This window comes from Zea mays, chromosome 2, assembly GCF_902167145.1.
Source record: "Zea mays cultivar B73 chromosome 2, Zm-B73-REFERENCE-NAM-5.0, whole genome shotgun sequence".
Taxonomy (NCBI): Eukaryota; Viridiplantae; Streptophyta; class Magnoliopsida; order Poales; family Poaceae; genus Zea; species Zea mays.
Window position 1 is genome coordinate 14,656,818 of NC_050097.1, and position 19,215 is coordinate 14,676,032.

At 47.4% G+C, this 19,215-nt stretch overlaps 1 protein-coding gene and 1 long non-coding RNA gene across 20 annotated transcripts; one reads left to right on the plus strand and one right to left on the minus strand.

Moving 5' to 3' along the window:
- The first annotated feature begins 745 nt into the window (after positions 1 to 745).
- On the plus strand, positions 746 to 8,849 carry LOC103646014 (sirohydrochlorin ferrochelatase, chloroplastic). Of its 19 annotated transcripts, XR_004856144.1 has the most exons (11): positions 748 to 972; positions 1,984 to 2,187; positions 2,821 to 3,013; positions 3,110 to 3,312; positions 3,399 to 3,460; positions 5,496 to 5,606; positions 6,839 to 6,931; positions 7,515 to 7,767; positions 8,180 to 8,234; positions 8,297 to 8,361; positions 8,566 to 8,849. XR_004856144.1 is itself a non-coding variant. In XM_035965193.1 (8 exons), the coding sequence occupies exons 3-8, from the start codon at positions 2,949 to 2,951 to the stop codon at positions 7,617 to 7,619; spliced, it is 639 nt and encodes a 212-aa protein (XP_035821086.1). In that variant the 5' UTR covers positions 746 to 972; positions 1,981 to 2,187; positions 2,496 to 2,948; the 3' UTR covers positions 7,620 to 8,529. The 19 variants fall into 19 exon arrangements, 7 of the variants coding, with proteins under 7 accessions (XP_035821086.1, XP_035821089.1, XP_035821084.1 ...); XR_002267087.2 differs by having other exon boundaries at positions 5,496 to 6,663; positions 7,515 to 8,234; XR_004856150.1 differs by lacking the exon at positions 2,821 to 3,013.
- LOC111590820 (uncharacterized) lies at positions 4,014 to 4,854 on the minus strand. The gene is made up of 2 exons (XR_002749932.2): positions 4,392 to 4,854; positions 4,014 to 4,213 (listed from the first exon to the last, which is right to left on the minus strand). It is a non-coding gene; the product is annotated as an uncharacterized lncRNA (long non-coding RNA).
- Positions 8,850 to 19,215: the final 10,366 nt, after the last annotated feature.

Sequence of the window (19,215 nt, forward strand, 5' to 3'; positions counted from 1 at the left end):
TGCAACAAATGCTGAAGGTAAGAACTGGATTGCTGGATTGCTGAGGGAACCGCAGAAATGGACAAGGGCCTATGACGAAGGTGGCTGGCGGTTCGAGTTTCAGACTAGCAACATGGCCGAGTCATTTAACAGTGTGCTCAAGGGTATACGGGGCATGCCAGTCAATGCTATAGTAACATTCACTTTTTATAGGCTAGTGGCTTGGTTTAATGATAGACACGCGCAGGCCAAGGCAATGCAGACCCGAGGGCAGAGATGGGCACCTAAACCAACATCTACAGCAGGACTGAGCTCCTCGCGATCGACGCGGGACACGTTTGAGGACGTGGCCCACGACGACGAGGACGACGACGACGACGACGACGACGACGACGCTGGCGCTGGCACCGCAGGTCAGGTGGAGATTGGACCATCTCAGTTGCAGGATGCTCCTACAACTCAGCCATCACATCTGACACCACGTAGAAGACGTCCACGAGACCCTTACACTCCAGGCACCGACGCTCTTGGGGCCAAGGGCAAGGGTAAGACTAGGAGGAAATGAATACTTTTGTGATGTTGGTCTTATCCTGAAAACTGTGTGATGCTGGAGACGTTGGACTCATGCTGTGTTAGCTCGGCGCCACAGCCTATGGCGCCGAGCTTCGGGTCCAAACATGCAAATAAAATTTCTGGGGGTCCAAACGTAAATTTTTGTCACGAAAGGGGCTAAAAAACAAAAAATTCGGCTCCTTCTCCCCCTGACGAAACGTTTCACGTGAGCAAACCTGGGCGTATTCCTCTCTCTTTCCTCATCCTCATCCGAGTGGCTCTCTCCTTGTGCTGTGGCGGCGGCGGCGCCCGGCTCTGCTCGGACGGACTCCACCGAAGGCGCTCGGCTCCCCTCGGGCTGCACCTGCGACGGCCGGCCCTCTGACTGCACCGACGGTGCCCGCCCCCCCTCGGCATCCACCAGCGGTGCCCGGCTCCAAGGTATACAGCAGCGGCGCCCTGTGTCGAGATCTCCCTTGTCTCCCTTCCCTCTAGCGTTTTCCTGATTTGAGTGACAAGATGATTAGAAGCTGTTGTTTTATGTGTTACCCAAGATTTAAATAAGCTAGTGTTAGAAGCTGGTGTTTTATGCTATCAAATGAACTAGTGTTAGATCGGCTTTATTACATAAGCGGATTCCTAAATTTTGTCCCATATCGTGGTATAATGAAGCAGTTTTTTTTAGTTGTATCGACCCAGTCGCTCACTAATTGATCTTTACGGTGTTTTCTCTATCAATTTCAGCTTTATCCATAGAATAGTAGTATAGGCTCTACTTTCTTCCTATTTTGATTCTCGTGAAGTGTCCTTCCTTCCTACAGCTGATAGGGTAAAATCGTTGTTTTGACGATCCCTATGTAGAAAGCCCTCTTTTCTAGTATTCACTAGAAAATTTCCTCCTTTCTTTTTTTTCTTCTTTCTATAGTGGAGATAGTCGCAGCCGCTGTTGGATGGAGATCGTAGTTATTTTGATGTGTTATGTTATCTTAAACAAATGTTCAGGTTTAGATGTGTACTGTTATCTGAAACAAATATTCAGAACTGAAAATGTTGAATCTGTTAAAGTGCACATGTTACTAGTTTCTGTTATTGTGCACAGGCTGCAAATGTTCAGCACATGTGGCCGCAATGTCCACAGGTTTCAAATGTCCCAACTGGACCTCGCCCTCACGTACGGGAGTGCCCAGGACTTGTCAATATATGCCAGCTGTGCGGCGAGCCCGAGCTGAGCGGCGTATAGATTTCTTGCCCTTGATTCGATCAAGGGCAAAAGTGTCCGGTCACTAGCTGCTAATATAATAAAATAAGGTTATGTTTGAAATAACCCCTAAGTGACATTTTGTCTGCAAGACAATGTTTGAGAATGGTGGATCAGCGAAACATGTTTACATAATGGCATTTGGGTGAAACACAGTTCCCATAATAGCATAAATCCAAATTTCTCTCCAGCAGTCCCCGCCGCCACTCCGACCGTCCTCTAGCAGCTCCGTCCGGTGGTCCGGCCAGCTGCCTAGCTCCCTCCGACCGTCCGGCCAGCACCGCCTCCTGCTCGCGGTCTCGCCCAGCTCCTCCGCCCTCCGCTGAGACGCAGATCTTGGTGCGGCAGGGCACCACAGAGGCTGTGCGTGTGTTGGTGGCCTGGTGCTAGCAACCGAGGTACACGCTCCCAGCTCCCCATGGCCCACTTGATTTTGCCTGTTTATGCGCTCCGTTGTTTTTTGGGCAATTTCAGAGCATTGTCAGCTATTGGCTTAGGGTCAAAGTCATAAATGCCGCTACCACACTTGGAAGTGCACTTACATCTTCTGATCGTCCCATTCATCTATTATATTTTTGTTTCTTTCTTTATAGTTTTATGTTTTAATTAGCTTACATCATCAGTGTTTTGTCTGTCTATAATAAATTTCAACTGTTTCTAAGCTCACATTTCATAATCACAAGCCTATTGTCAAATCTGGTGCTAGTTAACTGCTGAAAGATACTACCTTAAATATATGATGTCGTTGATTTTTTTTTGAAAACTTTGACCTATCGTCTTATTCAACAAAAAATTTGAAATATTATTTATTTTGTTATAATTTGTTTTATCACTTAAGGTAGTTTGAGCGTGACTTGAAATTTTAGATTCTCAAATAAATATTTCGAATAAGACGAGTGGTCAAAGGTTTTTAAAAAAGTCAATGACGTTATATATTTAAAAACGGAGGGAGTACTATGGATCATGAATGATGTATTGTATGCAAATCGGCTCGGGGCGTCACTAAATCCTGGATCCGCCACTGGACGCAGAGCCAGTGTCCAGCCTGCCAGCTCAGCCCGGCGCCAACCGCCCAGCGGCTGGCTCGGGCAGCGGCCAGTGGCCAACAGCCGACAACCATACCTCGTTTCGTCGGCGTCCTCCGCCACTGCCCCCAACTATGCACCCTGTTCCAGTCCCCTCCCAGCCCTTTACCGCAACTCCTGCAAAAAAACTTGTTTCAAGGTGATCCATTTATCTAACCTCTTGGCAAATTGTGCGATCTGCTATTGTTCCTGTGTCTCTGCTTCTCATAACGTATCTGTTTTTTCTTGGCATTAGGAGCACTGCTGTGAGGAAGGCCATCCATTTTGTCAACCTGCGGACAGCTGGAAGGTCTAGTGGAAACCTGGCTATGAACTCCGTACCGAAACCAGCACTTGGGTCCGAAACATCTTGGAGGGAGGATTTTGCTGTGGGGGATAAGGATGCTGTGGTCATTGTTGATCATGGGTCAAGACGCCAAGAATCCAATCTCATGCTAAGTAATAAACCTGATTTTTTTGCAAGGCATATCTTTTGCAATCATGGTGCTTTTACTGTGTCTTGATTTGTGTATTAACAAATGCAGATGACTTTGTTGAGATGTTCCGGGCGAAGACTAGCTATAGTATTGTTGAGGCTGCTCATATGGTATTTTTTGTCGCTCTAGCCTTTTTATACCTTCTGTTTTTTCTTTGTGAGAAAGGGAAACATTTAATTTATTAATGCACTTAAAGCTTCTAGAACCATCCATGTTTTTTTTGTACAAATCAGTACCATGCCTGTTCGATTGGGAAATTAATGCTGCTGATTGGACTCAGTTAAGTGCAATATTAAGGGCCTGCTTGAATCATTGAAATTGAAATTCATTCTAATAATTATAATTTTAGGCACAAATCAATTAAGCTAATATTTTTGTATGTAGAATCTATGTTTTCTGGTCGCTCGACCAGCTAGTCGAACTGGGAGACCGACCAGCGACTAATCTCGATTAGTCGTCGACTAGGTCCGACTAATCGAGCTCTGGTCGACCTGGTCGTTTACTGGTCGTCCTGTTCATCCAGGAGACCAGGACCTATGTATATACTATATAATATATACTATTATACTATATAGTAAATAATTATATAACTATATAGTATATATGAACTTCATATACTATATTATGAAGGATAGGGTAAACATGACATGAATTCAGCAATACTGAAAAGTGAAAACAGCAGAGAAACACTTACTAGTTATTAATACTACAAGTCCCAGATACCATAACAGTACCACACAACACACATTACCACCCAGTTACCTAAAGAAGATCTTCATCCAACTGAAATTCATTACCGCTGCCCACAACTTGTGATTCTGGGAAGATCACCTCAACATTATCCTGATGGCGACGACCAAACTCTGTACAAGAATAAGGAATAAGGATGGACTGATGGACTGATGGAGTACAAGAATAAAAATTCAGAAGTCCAGTCCAGATTACACTATTACAGAATGACACAGAAGACAGCACATACAAGGATGGATGATTGAAGGATGAAGGATGAAGATTGAAGAACAGAACTACACAAAAGAATACCTCCAGAAGATGAACTCATGCCGACGAAAAAAACTGGATTCGCGCGTGCTGGAGATTGAAGGATGAAGGATGAAGTCTGGAGTCCGTCGGTGAACTGGATTCGCGCGTGCTGGATTGGAAGTCTGGAGTGGAGCAGTGGACTTTGGAAGCCTGGATTCCAGAACAAGAACTCAAGAACAGCCGCCGAGCAGGTAGGGAATTAGGGAAAGGGAAATAAAGAGAAGACAGAACAGGCGGCTGAGGTTCCATCTTCAGTAGAGGCGGCTGGCGTGTGGCGTTTCAACTGCCTGTAGTCGGGCCGCCCGCCAAAAAAGCCCACGAAGCCAGGAAATCAAAAAACCTAGGTCCTAAACCTAGTCGCCCAGAACCGGCTAATCGAGCGACTAATCGGCCCTAATCGTCGACTAGTCGGACGACCAGGGCGACCAGGTACTCTAGTCGAGTCGGCTGCCTAATCGAGCTCTGCTAACCGACTAGCCCGATTAATCGCGACTAATCGCGATTAGTCGGACGACTTGAAAACACAGTGTAGAATATATTTATATACTATTGTTGGCCATATAAGGAGCGAGCATTTTTGCCCTAGGGGAGCAAGCTGAAGAGTGTGCTATAGTTGGAGTGTAGAAACATAGCATGATGATATATAGGATCAATTTCCATCTCCTACCATATGAATTTGGGATAGAATTATATGTGAACTTTGAGAAGTTGTGGAATGTCAAATTTGAAGCCAGATAGCCTAGTCCATTAAGTAGATATCAATTCCTTCAAAATGAAAGGATCCAAACGCCCCCAAAGTGATTTGACTGAAAGGTAACCTGTAGCGTAGCAATTAGCACCATGGTTGATTTGTATTGTACTTGGGACTCCTTTTTTAGTAACTCTTGGTGTATTGGTTGTTCAATGTTCAATGTATTTATTGCTTAAATGTATGTATTGCTTAATCTCTTTGGTGCCACTTTCGTTATTTCTTGATTTCTAGTTCTTTGTAGTGTTAATTGGTATTAGCTGGTGTTCTTTGGGTCCAGTTATCACAATATTCTTTATTTTCTTTATGATCAGTAAGTTTTGTTGCTTTACCTTTCAGTTTCGTAAAAAATGCAGGAGCTAGCGGAGCCTACTATAAAGGATGCTTTTGGAAAATGTGTGCAACAAGGAGCATCACGAGTTATTGTCAGTCCATATTTCCTTTCCCCTGGACGACACTGGAAGCAAGTATGTTTTTTCCTTTTTTTGTTTTTATGTAATGTTAGAGTATATTAACCATGTTAGAGTTAGAGTATATTAGGCAACTCTTGATATGGTTGATTTAGGATTGATTGTAATCCCGAGATAACCTTCCTTCTATCTAGGATAACCTTCCTTATCTTTAGGATAGACTTCTTGCCCTCTAAGTCATGTACTCCTATATATTCTCCCTAGAGGCTTAATGCAATATAATCCCAGTATCCCACCATCACACACAATATACTCAATCTCTCCTTCCTACATGGTATCACAAGTTTAGGTTACGCCCTAGCCTCCCTTCTGCTGTCGCCGCCGCGCCGCCCATGGGGAGATCGATCTACCGCGGGGGCAGCGTCCTCGTAGGACGCGTCGCGGATCCATCTGATCTACCGTGTTCATTGTCGCATTGTCAAGCACAACACCAGATTGGAACTCACCATCAAGGCCCCGTCGGCGACCTCTATCCACCTTCCCATCGACTACCCCAACCGGATCTGGCCCATTGCACGTCGTCTTGGTGGCGGTTGTGATGGGGTTGTATCCCCGCCGCCGGCAACATCGCACACCGCCATGGAGGCGGATGCGACCTCGGCTGCTGGCCGGACCGTGGCTGGGCAGTCCTTGGGACCAGCACGTTGTGGGGAGGACGGGCCGGGTCTCGCTCCGCCCCGGTTTCGCGCCGCCCTTCTTCTCCCCGCACTGGTGGCCACCCCTCCACTAGGGTACCCCGGTGATGTACCAGATCCGTTGCTCCTGCGTCTTTTTGTTTTCCCAGTCAGTGATCGGGTTTGCGTCTCCATCGCCCGTCGGCTCGCGCGTCAGCGACATTGACCTCGACAACACTGGCTCCATCTTCTCCGACTGTGCTGCATGATCGGGTTTGCATTGACTTCATCCTCTACGACTACCTCGACTGCGTCGCTGTCTTCGTCTATGGCGCCCTCCTGTGCCACCATCAACCCGGCGCCTCCTGGTGTGCCGCAGGGGCTCAATGCAATATCATCCCACCATCATGCACAATATACACAATCTCTCCTTCCTACATGTAAGGTTGACAATGCTTACTGATAAGGGTGTTAATTGTTAAAGGTGCTTTATTCCATTGCTTATAGTTTATTTGGGATCAAAGTGTGTATCTACCCTGTACATAGCTGCATGTAATAGTTATACTGAGACAAGGATTTTCATATGCACTGACACCATGTTTGATTTTTTCTCAGGACATTCCTGCTTTAGCAGCAGAGGCATCAAAGGAGCACTCAAATATACCCTATATTGTCACTGCCCCTCTTGGGCTGCATGAGCTTATGGTGGTATGTGCTTGTGAGTTCCCTCTGTTATTTCTATCATTTTCAGCAGCTGTTAGTAGAGAAGCCAAGTAGATATGACGTGGATATGGTTTGCAGTTATTAAAACTTAGCAGTTATTTTGGAATTTTGTTAACAAATAGATCTCTAGAATTGCTGTCCTCTTCTGGAAAAAGAATGTTGAAATTTTCTACAAAACAAAATTATAAGTAATATCTATGTAGATAGTGGCCTTGTCAACCTTCATGTATGTGTACCTTGATGTTATGTCGTATTTGCATAGTGATTATTTTTAAGGTCTAGGGGCATTTAAGTACTGTATACTGTAAGGGCTTATGTAGCAACTAGTGTCAGAAATGAACTATAGTTGTATAAAAGTGTATAAAAAGCAATTTTTGCATTACAACCAGCTGACATTCTTCATGTGCATAATTATCATTCTATACGGGCTATGATCTGGTATTGGTTTCTTAATAATACAGGAGACAATTGTCTAACTTTGAGCAATTAAGTAAAATGCTCGTTGGTGAGTTGATCTGTTTTCTCGGTAACATGCTATTGCACTCTCCATGCTGAATATGCTTTGCAGGATATCATGAATGATCGCATCAAGTACTGCCTGCGACATGTTGCGGGTGATGTCGATGAGTGTACAGTGTGTGCTGGAACCGGAAAGTGCCGCCTGTACTCCTGATGGAGCATACCTGGGAGGCACATCGATACTGTTACCATTTATTATGAGATCTGGAGAATACGAGATCTGACCATATTCTGAGCAGATCGTCAGAATTAGACAAGTGCCAAATTAGTTATGCTGTGCATGCTTGCGAACATCAATAATGGTAGAGATTCATTAGCTAATCTTGAGTTTATTTACATAACGAACAAACTCAGTCAAGTGCTCTGATATTTCCATTCACATGTAATCTATATTCCTGCTACCTTGTAGTTGAATGAATTAACATGGATCAAATGATAATATAATGTGCGCTTGTTTGATTTGCCAGTTTTTTGTTTACATTTTTCATCCTTAAAATACTGACACGAGTGATGCTCCTCTCATTCATCTAATCGTCTTTCCGACACTGACATAAGTGTATCTGTTTAGAACAGTTCTATCTCTATAAAAAAGTAAATCTGAATCTAGATATCACTGCAGAGTAACTACATCTCCTACAGTTGCCATCTCTAGTTTTTAAATTCTGTTACCATTTCGTGTGAACACTGCAATGTTTATCTTATGTTATCTTACAGGTATGTGAGCTTTCTAGTTGACAGTATATGCATAGAGAGGGCCTGTCAAGATGCGGTCTGTATACCATACTCATCATTGTTTAAAGCTAGCCGCCTCTCATTTTAATTTGAATGCAGGTGCAGGCACCGGGTGTCCAAGGAGGAAATATACTACAAGATAAGATAGTAAAAACTATACAAAGGTGTAGTTTGTGTTCCATACTACAAAATATATTGTAGGCTATAAAAGACTAGATTTCCTACATAGTCTACTCCAAAAGTGGATTTATATTATTCATGCTCTGTATATCCTAGAAAATGTATTCTTCCTTGAATTGATGTTCATAGTTCAATGAAGTGATATTTTTTCAGTTTCATAATCTCTTTATTTGTGGTATATATGACAGGGTGAAAAGCCAGGTTCACTGGCTAAGATCGGTGATCCTGAAGTAAAATTATTTATAGAGAAATGTATTGCTAAAGCCCACCAGGAGGTAGTGAGCTGCTGCTTTGCACAGATCAATTAGTGCCTATTTATGATTCACAAATAGTGTCTGTTGTTTACCAAGAATGCCTTATCAATGTCAACTCTCCATTGGTGTTTCCCACAAAGTAATCTTCTCGTGATGATGCTACTGCTTACCAAACTCAGTGCAGATGCAGCTCAATGCTACAATGAGAAATCCATTCATTGTGGAGCACAATGATTCATGGGTGGATAAGGTTATTATAAGAGTATAAATAGGAAAATGAGTTACTATTTCAAGCGTACAATACTTGGCCATCCTTAAAAGAGATAAAAATCCTACAATATGCTTGTATGAGACCTCCGTTGAAACTAGCAAGGGCCCGGTGCCTCGAGGCACATATCTGGGCGTTGGTTAAGGTAGAGGCCCATTAGTTCGGGAGGCTAGATCTCAGGGTACGTTAAATTATCGTTGTCACTGTGAACAATCAAAACCTGGAGGGCTAGGTTTCATGGAGCTATTAGATTATGAACTCTCGCGGTTGTCTAGAGCGTCCTACGATCCTCTAGACCTCTGAGTTCCTCGACTTGGGAGGTATTACCAATGGTTTGGACCTCTCATGAGAACAATAGATCTTCTGATTCAGCTAAGTATGCGAAAACCTCCAAAGAAAAGAATATGGTTGCACTACCGGAATCAGAGCCTTTGCCGAGTGCCGGACGCTTTGCCGAGTGCCTTTTCTCGGGCACTCGGCAAAGACGGCTTTGCCGAGAGCCGCACTCGGCAAAGCTTGGCTCTCGGTAACGAGCGTCTTTACCGAGCGTAGGACACTCGGTACAGGTCCACACTCGGCAAATCCATGTTTGCCGAGTGTCAAACACTCGGCAAATGGGGCTCTCGGCAAAGGGCCGTCAGCGGCCGTCCCAAAGCTGACGGCCGTCAGTCTTTGCCGAGTGCCAACAGTCGGCTCTCGGCAAAGATGCTTCTTTGCCGAGTGCCGCGCATCTGGCACTCGGCAAAGGATGATTTACCGAGTGTCTTATCCAGACACTCGGCAAAGTATATTTTTATTTTTTTGATTTTGTCTCCCAAACTTTTTGTGTTATGTTCCTACACTATGTAGACCTACATGTATCATTTGTGGACAATTATAACATAGTTTTCAATCGTTAGTAGATTTAGTTCGTTTTTTGAAATTCTTCGGAAAATTCAAATTTGAACTGCAGGTCACTCGAAACTTGGAAAACCGTGCATGCAAAAATGATATTCATGTTACTTATCATAAGTTACGACCGATTTCAGAAGCGTACCGGAAACTTCGAGCAACATGCTCACTAAACATGGCCGTGAACTTGGCATCCACATGTTTAAAAATTGTATAAAACACAAACAAAGTCAGAAAATCATGAAACTTGTCACCGTGTCATGATATCATATGTATAGGCTATGATAAAAATTTTAGAGTATTTGGAGAAAGTTGTGAGACACTATCTGTAGAAACCTTCTAGATTCACATTGAAACTCTATGATTTCATGTGTAGTCCTCTTAGGTTTCTACACATAGTGTCTCACAACTTTCTCCAAACATTCTAAAATTTTTATCACAGCCTGTACATATGATATCATGACACGTGGACAAGTTTCATGATTTTCTGACTTTGTTTGTGTTTTATACAATTTTTAAACATGTGGATGCCAAGTTCACGGCCATGTTTAGTGAGCATGTTGCTCGAAGTTTCCGGTCCGCTCCTGGAATCGGTCGTAACTTATGCTAAGTAACATGAATATCATTTTTGCATGCACGGTTTTCCAAGTTTCGAGTGACCTGCAGTTCAAATCTAAATTTTCCGAAGAAATTCAAATAAACGAACTAAATCTACTAACGATTGAATACTCTGTTAAAATTGTCCACAAATGATACATGTAGGTCTACATAGTGTAGGAACATACCACAAAAATTTTGAGAGACAAAATCAAAAAAATAAAAATATACTTTGCCGAGTGTCTAATGGTTGACACTCGGCAAAGATGTGTAAGTTCATCTTTGCCGAGTGTCAGATGGCAGACGCTCGGCAAAGGATCCTTTGCCGAGTGCCACCGATCTGGCACTCGGCAAAGTTTATTTTAAAAATTAAAAAAAAACTTTGCCGAGTGCCAGATCACGGGCACTCGGCAAAGTAGGCGAATATACTTCGCCCGCACCCTTCTTCCTCCTTTCTTTCTCTGCTCTCGCTAACTCGCGCCGCCGCCGCCTCCCTGCGCTACCGCCGCCGCCCCGCACCGTCGCCGGCTCGCCGCCCCACCGCGCCGCGCCCTCGCCGGACGCCCGCGCCCGCCCTCGCCGGCCCTCGCCAGCCGCGGCCGCCCGCGCCCGCCTTCGCCGTCGCCGGCCCTCGCCAGCCGCGGTCGCCTGCGCCCGCCCTCGCCGGCCCTCGCCGGCCCTCGCCCGCCTTCGCCGTCGCCGGCCCTCGCCGGCCCTCGCCAGCCGCGGTCGCCCGCGCCCGTCGCGCCCGTGCCCTCGCTCGCCGCCGCGCCGCCGCGACGCCGTCGCGCCCGTGCCCTCGCTCGCCCACGCCGCGCGCGCTCACGCTCGCCCACGCTCGCCCGCGCCCACGCTCGCCCGCGCTCGCGCCCACACTCTCCCGCGCCCACGCTTGCCCGTGCTCGCGCCCACGCCGCCGCGCCCACGCCCACGCCGCGCTCGCCCCGCCCAGGCCCGCGCTCGTCGTGCCGTGCCCGCCGTGCCCGCCCTCGCGCTCGCCGCAGTCGCGCCCGCCGTGCCCTCGCCCGCCAGGCGCCTCGCCCGCGACCCGTCGTCTCGACCGTGCCGAAACCTCTAAGGTGATTACTTGATTTATGTTATACGTGTATGATTTATATGAAATGATTAGTTTTAGTATTGTGGATTGCCGGCCATCGTGCCGTTGAATTATGCGTGGATGTCAGCCATCGTGCTGATAGTTTTATTTGCAGGATTTTGAAACCTCCCCGTGCAGGGGAGGTGCTGCCGAAATTTTCTGTTGCTAGGCTTTTGTATTAACAGACTTGTGTTTCTTTTTTACAGAGAAGATACTTGTCTTCCTAGCCGCTGCGGGTCTCCCTGCACCGCGTCCCGTCGCCACTGCACCGACCCGCCACAGCCCCACCAGCCTGACTCCACCGCCACCCTAGGTATAACCTCTACATCCGCATCATGGTCGTAGATCACCTAACCCAGTTAGGCGTCTCCCGTTCGAAAGTGATACGGTGTAGATATGCAGATCTTTGCATATCTACAAATGTATCAGTTTCGAATTGTCCACGTTTTTTGGACAGCCCGCGGTTGCGTAGATGGTGTTAGTTTCCATGCTCTACTCCGGTCCGAGAAAGAGTTTCGGCGTCACCTCCCTGTTGTTCTCCGGACAGTACACTCTCCCTGCCAGGACGTGTATCCGGAGAACAGCGGGGAGGTGCTGCCGAAATTCTATCTCGGATCGGAGTAGAGCATGGAAACTAACTCCATCTACGCAACCGCGGGTGGGATTAGGACCTATACTCACCTATTAGAAGGTAGGAACGTAGTGTACATGCATTACATGTCTATATTAAACTATACTCGGTTATATATGTTAGAGGATGGAGGACCGTGAGTGGATGTACACGGGCCGCGTTCGACGTAATGATGTCACCCCAGAATGGATTAGGAAGACCGATGCTTTCGTGGAACGGGCATATGGCGAAGCTGCTAAAGGAGCTAGCCTAGTCCCTTGTCCGTGCAGCAAATGTGACAACCGGAAAAGAAAACCAAAGAAGGCCATGGTAGAACATATTTGGAAGAATGGATTTACGCCGGACTATACTCGGTGGATCTTCCATGGTGAAGCGCATCGCACGAGAGAGGAGGTGGTGAGACAACGCGTCGAGGATTACGATGCTGATGCCGGGGTAGCGGACATGTTGAACGACTATCACGAGGCACAGTTCGCCGAAGGACGTACGGAGGACGAGCCAGAGGCGACCGCAAAGGCATTCTACGACATGTTTGACGCGGCACAGAAACCCCTTCACGGCAAGACAAAGGTTTCTCAACTGGATGCCATTGGGCGTATAATGGCGTTCAAGTCGCAGTATAGCATGAGTCGAGACGCCTTCGATGGTTTGTTGACAGTTATTGGCAGCCTGCTTCCGGAGGATCACGTTCTGCCAAAGAGCATGTACGAGGCACAGAAACTCCTTCGTGCACTCAAGATGACGTATGAGCAGATACATGCTTGTCCGAAGGGCTGCGTCCTATTTAGGAAAGAACACACTGAGGCAAAGTACTGTCCGAAGTGTAAATCGTCTAGGTTCATGGAGGTAGACTCTGGTGATGGACAGAAGAGGCAGCTCGACATCCCCGTGACAATCCTACGCCACCTTCCGTTCATACCGAGGATCCAGCGTCTATACATGACAGAGGAATCCGCGAAACAGATGACATGGCACAAAAAAGGCAAACGATACAATCCTGACAAGATGGTTCACGCATCCGATGGTGAAGCATGGACCCACTTTGATGCCATTCACCATGAGAAAGCCAAAGAGGCTCGACATGTTCGTGTTGCGCTGGCCACAGATGGGTTCAATCCCTATGGAATGACCGCTGCCCCATACACATGTTGGCCCGTGTTCGTTATCCCCATCAATCTCCCCCCCGGCGTATGCTTTCAAAGACAGAACATATTCGTGTCGTTGATAATTCCTAGACACCCGGGGAATAAAATGGGCGTGTACATGGAGCCTTTGATTGATGAATTGGTCCGTGCTTGGGAGGAAGGGGTATGGACGTACGACCGAGCTACGAAGACAAACTTCAAAATGCATGTTTGGTACCAGTACTCCATGCATGACTTTCCGGCGTATGGGCTATTTTGCGCCTGGTGTGTTCACGGTAAGTTCCCATGCCCAGTTTGCAAGGAAGCTCTTAGGTTCATTTGGTTGAAGAAGGGTGGCAAATATTCGTCATTCGATAAACATCGACAATTTCTCCCTCCTGACCATGCATTCCGACAAGACATCAAGAACTTTACGAAAGGTGTCGTGGTGACAGACCGCCCACCTGCAATGATGACTGGTGCCGAAGTTCGCGAACAGATAGATGGTCTCGTGGCCAACCCAGAAGGTGGTTTTGTGGGATATGGTGAGCAACATATGTGGACACATAAGTCGGGCTTGACTCGGCTCCCCTATTATGATGACCTGGTCCTTCCACACAACATTGACGTGATGCACACTGAAAAGAATGTCGCCGAGGCACTTTGGGCGACAATTATGGAGATTCCTGATAAGTCAAAGGATAACGTAAAGGCAAGAGTGGATCTGGCAGAGTTATGTGATAGACCAAACCAAGAGATGAAGCCGCCTAGTGGTGGTAAGACATGGAGAAGGCCTAAGGCCGATTTCGTCCTGAGCAGGGCCCAGAGGAAGGAAGTACTACAGTGGATCAAGATGTTAATGTTCCCTGATGGGTATGCAGCTAACCTTAGTAGGGGGGTGAACTTATCTACTCTGCGAGTCTTAGGGATGAAGAGTCATGACTTCCACATATGGATTGAACGAATTCTTCCGGCGATGGTTCGAGGCTATGTCCCTGAGCATGTCTGGCTAGCGCTTGCAGAGTTGAGCTATTTCTTCCGCCAGCTTTGTGCAAAAGAGTTAGCTCGGACCATGATTGCAGACTTGGAAAGGATGGCACCCGTGTTACTGTGTAAGCTGGAGAAGATCTTTCCACCCGGCTTCTTCAATCCAATGCAGCATTTGATTATTCATCTCCCATATGAGGCACGAATGGGGGGGCCCGTGCAGGGACGTTGGTGCTATCCAATCGAGAGATGTCTAAAGAGTATCCGAAAGAAATGTAGAAATAAATGCAAAATCGAGGCTTCCATTGCAGAGGCATACATACTGGAGGAGGTGTCAAACTTCACAACAACTTACTATGGTGACAAACTGCCGAGCGTGCATAATCCACCCCCTCGTTACAATGATGGCGGCAATGAATCGAACCTCAGCATTTTTCGAGGGCAACTCGGAAGCGCGAGTGGTTCGACCACCAAGACCCTGAGACATGAAGAGTGGCGCCATATCATGCTATATGTATTGACCAACCTTGAAGAGGTGACGCCATACATGGAGCAATTTCTTCATGAATTCTGGCGTCGATCAAGGGACCCAACTCCACAGGAATATGATACCCTTCTTAGAAAGGGTGCGGGAAATGGATTGCCCGATTTCATTTCCTGGTTTAAACATAAGGTACGTGCTTAGTTTGTTATTCCAAGTTGCTCTTACGTGCGAATAATATAACAATCTAGCGTGTTTGAACTTGCAGGGCCAAAGAGAGCCGTCTATGAGTGCCGAGTTGAGACAAGTAGCCAATGGCTTTGCCTATAGGGTCAGGAAATTTTCTGGGTATGACATCAATGGATACCGTTTTCGCACAACAAGCTACGACCAAAGTCGGCCCAATCGAAAAACCACGTGTTCTGGAGTCTTTACGCCCGGGCTTGACGAGGTCGAGTATTATGGAAGAATTGAAGAAATATATGAACTCAATTTTTATGGTTCCAAACCTCTTACTCCAGTGATATTCAAATGTCATTGGTTTGACCCTGAAGTTACGAGACGGACACATTCTAATCTTGGGATAGTCGAAATTCGACAGGATTCCACCTTAACAGGAGACGATGTCTACATTGTGGCCCAACAGGCCACACAAGTGTATTATCTTCCATATGCGTGCCAAACGAAACAACATCTTAAGGGTTGGGATGTTGTGTATAAGGTATCACCGCACGCTAAATTACCTGTTCCAAACGATGAAGATTATAACTTAGACCCGGACACATATGACGGAGAGTTCTTCCAAGAAGATGGGCTCGAAGGGCAATTTGAGATAGACTTAACCGAAGCGATCGGAATGGAAGTAGATATTGAAATGGTTGTTGATGACGAGGATGATGAGGTGCAAAATGAGAATGACTTAGAAATACTTGAAGGCAATGCCAATGACGAAGTTGCGCCTTCAGATGATGTTGACTATGAAATGGTTGATAGTGATGATGACACTTATGATCCGGCTAACCCGGACACATATGAAGATTATTTTTAATCGATGTAATGCTATATTTCATTTATTTTGCATATGTTTCTAAATACATATTTTTTTATCTGTGCTTAATTGTTTACTCTTAATTGCAGGTTGTTGGACAAAGATGGTGGGCGGTGGGACGAGGACGAGGAGGGGGAGGGGGGAGGGGGAGGAGGAGCACCCGTAGGACGGAGGAGGAGGCGCAGCAGGACGACGCCGTACAGCAGCAGGTGGAGCAGCAAGCCGCTGTCGATGCGGCACAGCAGGACGACGACGATGCGGCGCAGCAGGACGACGACGACGACGACGCCGCTCAGCAGGACGTCTCAGGTTCTGGCTCCTCAGGTTCGAGGAGTATCTACCTGCGAGGTCCCGCGAGCCTACCTAAGCGACCCATACTTCGTGACAGACGTCCGCTCATACGACCCGATGGAGAGAGGTAGGTAACTTTAGATGCTGTTGCTGCTTTTTCATATTATATGTTCAAATTAATAATAGAAACTAATACTTCATCTTAATCACTTGGACAGGTCTTGGATGGTTTTGGAGACTGCAGGGGGTCACGGCCGCAACCCCAATGGCATCCTCGGCCTTCTATGCCGGGAACACTTCCCTGGACTTGTCGAGTACGCCGGAGTGACGAGCCCAGCATACACCTTCGACCACTACGCCGTCGCCCCCGATGCAGTAGATCGGGACGGCAGACAATTCAACAACAAGGCGGAGCGGGTCAAGCAAGAGCTGTGGGTAAGTCTTCCTCGCACTATATTGTTTAATAAGTCGCATTTGTTGCATATTCTTTAAATAATGTATGGATACATCGTCTTTGTATGTAGGATTTCTTCAGGTGCGATGCTGGATACGAGGCCAGGGCGGATGTGGTGTCTACGACGTGCTGTAAGAAGCTCGTCGTGGACATGCACTACGAGGCGCGCATCCAGGCCATCGTCACTTACCACGGCTCCGTCCTTGGGGAGAAGGTGAACAAGAAGGACGCCCGAACCATGTCATTGACTGCGGACCAGTACTTGCAGGTAAATACAAAACTTTATTATTGGTACTAAATATGCTTATTCTTATCTTCTGATATGCGGTGTACTTATATTTTTTTAGATGATTCCTCATTGGTGCGCCGCGCATCCTGAGTGCTGGGAGAAGATGGTGCAGAGGTGGTGCTCGTCTGAGTGGGACGAGGCGCACAACGCTAGCCGGGAACGGCGTTTGCTGATGCAAGGTCCCTCCCACCATCAAGGCAGCCGCAGCCTGGGCAAATACGCGGAAGCATGGGTACGCGCTCTTTTTTATTTAGGTATATAACTTTCGATTAGACATGATTTCTAACCATATCGTTGGTTTTCTCGCAGTCGGCGGCACATGGTGGCGCGCCTTGCTCCACGTTCTCGGCATATGCCATGGCCCACAAGGGGAAGGCGACGTCCGACGTCACCTACAACCCGGATGACGGGCCCGAGGCGTACACCAACCCCGCCATCCACAGCCGACTCAGTGAGTACACCGCAATGGCCAAGGAGGTCCATGGGCCAGATTACGATCCGAGGACCGAGGACATCGACGGAGATGTCCTCATGAGGGTCGGAGGAGGCAAGAGGCATGGGCGGTACTGGATTGCCGACGGGGCAATCGACTCGTCCTCCACTCCCACTCTCTCTCAGGTGCGAGCAAGGAGCACGAGCGCGAGCCCAGCCATACGACCTCGGCAGGACACCTCACAGCATCGTATCCAGCAACTCCAGGTTATTCCTTATCTATTCATCGTTCATTAATTTTTATATATCTTCTCTTTGCATTATCGTAACATTAGGGCGAAATATTACAGACTCAGCTAGATGATGAGAGGAGGCAACGTGAGGAGCTGGAGAAGAGGATGGCGGAGATGTTCGCGTACATGCAGAGCCTTGGCGCCGCACAGGGTCATGCTCCACCACCTCCGTTGTTCCCTGCAACTGACCCTGCTGAGTTCACTACTCCTGTGAGTATCAAAATTTTAGTACTGCATGATATATATTCATATGTTCTCACACATACAATCTACTCTCTATGCAGGGTCAATCGGCGGCGTCGAACAACCCTCATGCTTCGTCCAGCCCTTCGCCGAACCAGTCCAGATGCCCACCTCGTTGATGATCCAGACTTGGTCTTGTGAGTGTTGGTGATGTTTGGCTAGACTTGGTCTTGTGAGATACTTGGTGATGTTAGTGATGATCCAGACTTATATCTGTTTTGTGATGATCCAAACTTATATTTGTGAGTGTTGGTGATGTTAGTTATACTTGGTCTTGTGAGATACTTAATGAGACTTATGTGCTGTGAAACCTGATTTATGTGGTGATATTTGTGATATATATGGTGTTGATGATAAATGTGTTGATTCTGTGATGCGAATGATATATAATGTGATGTGAATGATATATATCTTTTGTTTGTTTGGATGGAACAACAAAAACAAATAAAAAAGGGACATCCTGGTCACTTTGCCGAGTGTAACACTCGGCAAAGGTCGCTTTGCCGAGTGCTATGACCATGGCACTCGGCAAAGAAGGAAACCTGGGAACCGGTAAAGCCATCTTTGCCGAGTGCTGACCATGGCACTCGGCAAAGAAGGAAACCTGGGAACCGGCAAAGATGTCTTTGCCGAGTGCCGTTGCCAAGGCACTCGGCAAAGGGACTGGCAAAGGGGCCCACTGGAGGGTTCTTTGCCGAGTGCCAGTCCACCAGACACTCGGCAAAGAAACCTCCTTTGCCGAGTGCCTACTAGGGCTCTCGGCACAGAGACTGGCTGTGGGGTCCACTAGACCAGTCTTTGCCGAGTGTCGCCGTTGGCACTCGGTAAAGGATCCGTCACCGTCACTTGGCGCCGTGACGGTGACTTTTCTTTGCCGAGTGCCAAATGGCACTCGGCAAAGTCTTTGCCGAGTGCCCGACAAAAAGTACTCGGCAAAGAAGCTGTTGCCGATGTACAGTTCGCCGAGCGTTCTTTGCCGAGTGTTACACTCGGCAAAGGCTTTGCCGAGTGTAAAATAGCCTTTGCCGTGTGTTTAGAACACACGGCAAAGAAGCTGATTCCGGTAGTGTTGGTGGGAAGAAACCAGGTGAGATGTACGTGATTGCTGAGTGCTGACTCCGTCGGAGAAGAAACTCCGGCTAGTAGTGGGAAGCTTTCGATGGCCCGTGCTGTGTCGAGTGTGTGACCGAGCGGGCCCGTCACACCGTGTTTGTGTGGCGCTGCTGCTGCCGGGAATGCGGCAGATAAGGATTATTCTGCATTCTGTAACCCGAGGGCACGAGAAAGCTGCCCGGCGCAGCGTCGATCACGCTTCGTTTTCGCCGGGTCAATTGCAGGTGCAGGTGCAGGAAGGTTCGGCTCGGAAGTGGACCTGCGTCGTGGTCGTCGAGTTCTCCCGCCCGCGAGCTGGCTCGTCGACGGCCGGCGAGAGCTCGAGAACGCTGGAGACGATCGCTTC

Bases quoted from the DNA above. Each gene is read 5' to 3' on its own strand.
- LOC103646014 (XM_035965193.1), top strand. From the start codon at position 2,949: ATGCACCCTGTTCCAGTCCCCTCCCAGCCCTTTACCGCAACTCCTGCA. The intron at 3,313-3,398 runs GTAATAAACCTG...TAACAAATGCAG, and splicing joins AGAATCCAATCTCATGCTAA to ATGACTTTGTTGAGATGTTC. The intron at 5,607-6,838 runs GTATGTTTTTTC...ATTTTTTCTCAG, and splicing joins CTGGACGACACTGGAAGCAA to GACATTCCTGCTTTAGCAGC.